The sequence below is a fragment of the Diceros bicornis genome, chromosome 30 (assembly GCF_020826845.1).
Source record: "Diceros bicornis minor isolate mBicDic1 chromosome 30, mDicBic1.mat.cur, whole genome shotgun sequence".
NCBI lineage: Eukaryota > Metazoa > Chordata > Mammalia > Perissodactyla > Rhinocerotidae > Diceros > Diceros bicornis.
Genome location: NC_080769.1, coordinates 12,409,342 through 12,413,321, shown reverse-complemented (window position 1 = coordinate 12,413,321; position 3,980 = coordinate 12,409,342). Strand labels below are relative to the sequence as shown.

At 60.8% G+C, this 3,980-nt stretch overlaps 1 protein-coding gene across 1 annotated transcript; it reads left to right on the top strand.

Moving 5' to 3' along the window:
• Positions 1-519: 519 nt before the first annotated feature.
• Positions 520-1,793, top strand: LOC131394634 (actin-like protein 9). The gene is given in 2 exon segments (XM_058526021.1): positions 520-1,623; positions 1,625-1,793. Coding segments are annotated over 2 exon segments (1,251 nt in total). The 3' UTR covers positions 1,772-1,793.
• Positions 1,794-3,980: the final 2,187 nt, after the last annotated feature.

Genomic DNA, 3,980 nt, shown 5'->3' with positions numbered 1-3,980 from the left:
TTGCCTCCTCCTGAAGCTGGTTTCTGTTTCCTCTTGGAAACAAGAAAGCCACATTAGCTGATCACCTTCCTATGAATATTATAAGGATTAATATTTTAATATTCTAAGGAGGCCTGTGGCCAGCTCTCTCATACTACAATGTGAATAACTTCAAGATAAGGCCCCAAGAGACGGATTCCTGGTTCTTACTGGGTTCTGGATCAGGGAGCTGGGTCAGACGTGCCTCCTCAGGCACCCTCTATCCTCCTCCTTCTCTGAATTTGGCACTTTGAGGGGAATGCAGAGTAGATGAGCATCCTGGGAGCTTTCTGGGACAGGGAGGGGCCCTATCCCCACCCCTTCATTGTGATGTCTTCTAAAGGGGGCAGAGGGCAGGGTGATGTCACAGACCACTGGCCGGCCCCTCCCCCTCTCTGCCTGTGCCTGCCACTGGCCCAGCCTCGCTTTTTCCCCCCTACCTCTGCACCCTAGAGGAAACGGGTCAGCTTTGCCAAGCAGCCCACTCGGCCACCTGCAGCCATGGATGCAAATCACTCCACCCCCTTGGAGCCCCAGTCCTCCCCAGAGGCACCGAAGCCTGGCCTGACCCCCTGCTCAACCCCGGGAAACAAGACCCTGCAGCAGGACCCCCCTAGCACGGTGGGCGACAGGTTGCCACCAAAGACCGGAGCGGTGGTCATCGACATGGGCACAGGCACCTGTAAGGTGGGCTTCGCGGGGCAGGCGCGGCCCACCTACACCGTGGCCACCATCGTGGGCTGCCAGCCCCAGAAGCCGGCCCCCACGGGGCAGCTGGCGCTGGAGACGTTCATCGGCGAGGCCGCGCGCGCGCGCCCCGAGCTGACGCTGGTGCAGCCGGTGCGGAGCGGCATCGTGGTGGACTGGAGCGCGGCCGAGCTCATCTGGCGCCACCTGCTGGAGCACGACCTCTGCGTGGCCACCCAGGACCACCCGCTGCTCTTCTCAGACCCGCCCTTCAGCCCCACCACCAACCGCGAGAAGCTGGTGGAGGTGGCCTTCGAGTCGCTGCGCTCCCCCGCCATGTACGTGGCTTCCCAGTCCGTGCTGTCTGTCTACGCGCACGGGCGGGTCAGCGGGCTGGTGGTGGACACGGGCCACGGGGTCACCTCCACGGTGCCGGTCTTCCAGGGCTACAAGCTGCCCCACGCCACGGAGCGCCTGGACCTGGCGGGCACCCACCTGACGGCCTTCCTGGCGGAGATGCTGCTCGGCTCCGGCGTGCAGCTGGGCCAGCAGGACCTGGACACCGTGGAGGACATTAAGCATCGCTACTGCTACGTGGCGGCCGACCTGCTCCAGGAGCAGGCCCGGCCCGAGCAGGAAGACCGGCAGAGCCTGGAGCTGCCGGACGGGCGGACGGTCACGCTGGGCAAGGAGCTGTTCCAGTGCCCGGAGCTGCTCTTCAGCCCGCCCGCGATCCCAGGGCTGTCGCCCGTGGGCCTCCCCACCATGGCCACACGGAGTCTTCTCAAGGTGCCCCTGGAGGTGCGGGCGGACGTGGCCCAGAACGTGCTGCTCTGCGGGGGCTCCTCGCTCTTCGCGGGGTTCGAGGGCCGCTTCCGCGCGGAGCTGCTGCGCGGTCTGCCCTCCGAGGCCCGCGCGGGTGGTGACGGCCCGGCCCAGCAGGAGCCTCTCGGTGTGGATCGGGGGCTCCGTCCTGGCCTCGCTGCGCGCCTTCCAGTCCTGCTGGGTCCTGCGGGAGGAGTACGAGGAGCAGGGCCCCCACATCGTGTACCGAAAGTGCTACTGACGCGGGGCAGGGGTGGGGAGTGTTGTGGGCAGTAAAGCTTCCGCTACCCAGCCGGCTCTGTCCTCCCTTCCCTCAGGGCCCGGCCTCGTCCACTCCTGGACCCACCCAGACTCGCCTTGCTCTGACCCCACACACCCACCCCACCGAGATCTGCCTCCAAAGACTTCCTTTGTTCTGCCCTGTCCTAACTCACCTCCCATGGTCCATCCCAGGAGAGACCCCAGTTCTGATTCCCTAAACCCACCTCCCCCAGGATCAAGGCCCAACACACCACCATGTCCTCACTCTGTCAAGCCTGTCTCCATGATCTGTGTCCCCCAGGGCACTCTCAGGTTGGGGCCCCACCCAAGCCCACCCCCAAGACATCCCCAGATTCTAACCCCTAATCTCCCCTCTATCATCTATTTCTTTTGATATATAGTGCCCCAAGATTCCTCTGGGCACTAAGCTCCCCAATTCACCCCCTTGCAATGTCCATCAAGGACCCTCAACCCACCCCCATACCCTGTTCCTCCCCAAGGAACTGCACCAGGAACTCCAACTCCCGTCCCAGAATCTTTCCATGAGTGTTCCAACCCCTAGGTGCACCCTCATAGTCTGACCCCATTTCTAATCCCCACAAACATACTCCTGAGTTCCACTTCCCAAGACATCCCGGTTTCTAAGCACCTCAAATCCACCCCCTCATTGGTTTTCTCTTGTCTGTTTATCCAAAGTTCTCCTATACTCTGATAATCTGAGCACCCCCAAAATTCTCCCCACAAGTGCTGAAAACCCCCATCCACCACAAAGATCCAAGTTCTGACCCTCAGGGTCTCCCCTATAATGGCCCACTAAAGGATCCCTCAGTGTCCAAAGCCCATGCCCCAAGTTGCCTTTCCCCCAAACTCTGCCCTCCCCTCACAGTTTGCTCCCTCTGACTTCTTCCTTCCATCCAGGTGCTCCCACAACCCATCCCCCATTCGTATACCCAAAGAACACCATGTTCTGAAACCCCAAACCCCCAGGATGGCCCCCACTGCTCTCAGCCCAGCCCCTTGTTCTGCATCCCCCCGAAAATACTCCTGCATGGTCTCTCTCTCAGTGCACCACCTGACCCCAGTCCTCAGCCCTGGAATCCTCCCAGGAAGGCTTTGGCCCCCAGGACCATCCCATGATGACCCCACTAATGCCCTAGTTCCCTCCCCTGTGTTCTGACCCCCCAACTCCCTCCCCAAATACACTCTCCCAGGGTCACCTCATGATGAACCCCCAGGACACCCCACCCTGGGGTTTTCAGACTCCCAGGAACTCACCCCCAGGTCCCATCCCATTGGTTGAGACACCAATGGGCAGTGGTGTTCCCAAGGGCTGCCTAGCCCACCATGACCCAGCTGTCCACCCCTATCTCCCTCCATTCCGCTCATAATTCATTCCAAGTTCATTCCATCTCCCCAGACCTCTCTCAGCCTCTTCCTGGGACACACACCCCAGGAGCTTTCTCTGGGACCTGCGTTGAGGATGCCCTATGAGGCCTCTCCCATCCCATCCTGTCCCTGCGGGGGCCTGGAGAGGCAGTCCAGCCTCTCAGGATAGGGAAGCTGGGCATCCTCCCAGCTGTCTCCTCCCTCTGTCCTCATCCTCAGCCACCCTGGGCCCCTGCTGAAGGCAGGACCCTCTGCCTCATGCCACCATCCAGCCCCACAGACGTCAGGACCCCTGGCCAGCAGCCTGGACACGTCTCCCAGGACATGTCCTCCCAGTTTATCAACAAAACAAGCACGAGCTGCCAGAGCTTATCCACGTAGATGATGGGTCCTCCCCTCTCTCAGTCCAAGAAACCATTCATTCTTCATTCCTTCAACCAGTCCCTGTTCACTGAGAATCTCCCACCGGCTCTCTCTGTTTCTGTCTCTCCCTGAGTCTCTGTCTCTGACTCACCTGCCAGCATCGTTCTTATGCAGGAATTTTCCAGAGTGGAAACTCCTTAATCTGTGGAGCACTGAGCCCACCCCACCCATCTGCCACATCTGCCATCAGACAATGGGGGTGGGTGAATGCTCTGGCTATCCCTGTCCCATGGTGTCCTGGGGAGTGGGCAGTGGCTCCAGCCCCATCTTGGGCCAGATGGTGGTCCTCAGCTGGGGGGACTGCCCCGCAGACAGGCCAAGATCCCAGTTCATAAACATGTGAGTTGGACCCCCCATGCTGTGTTACTCACTCCCGGCCC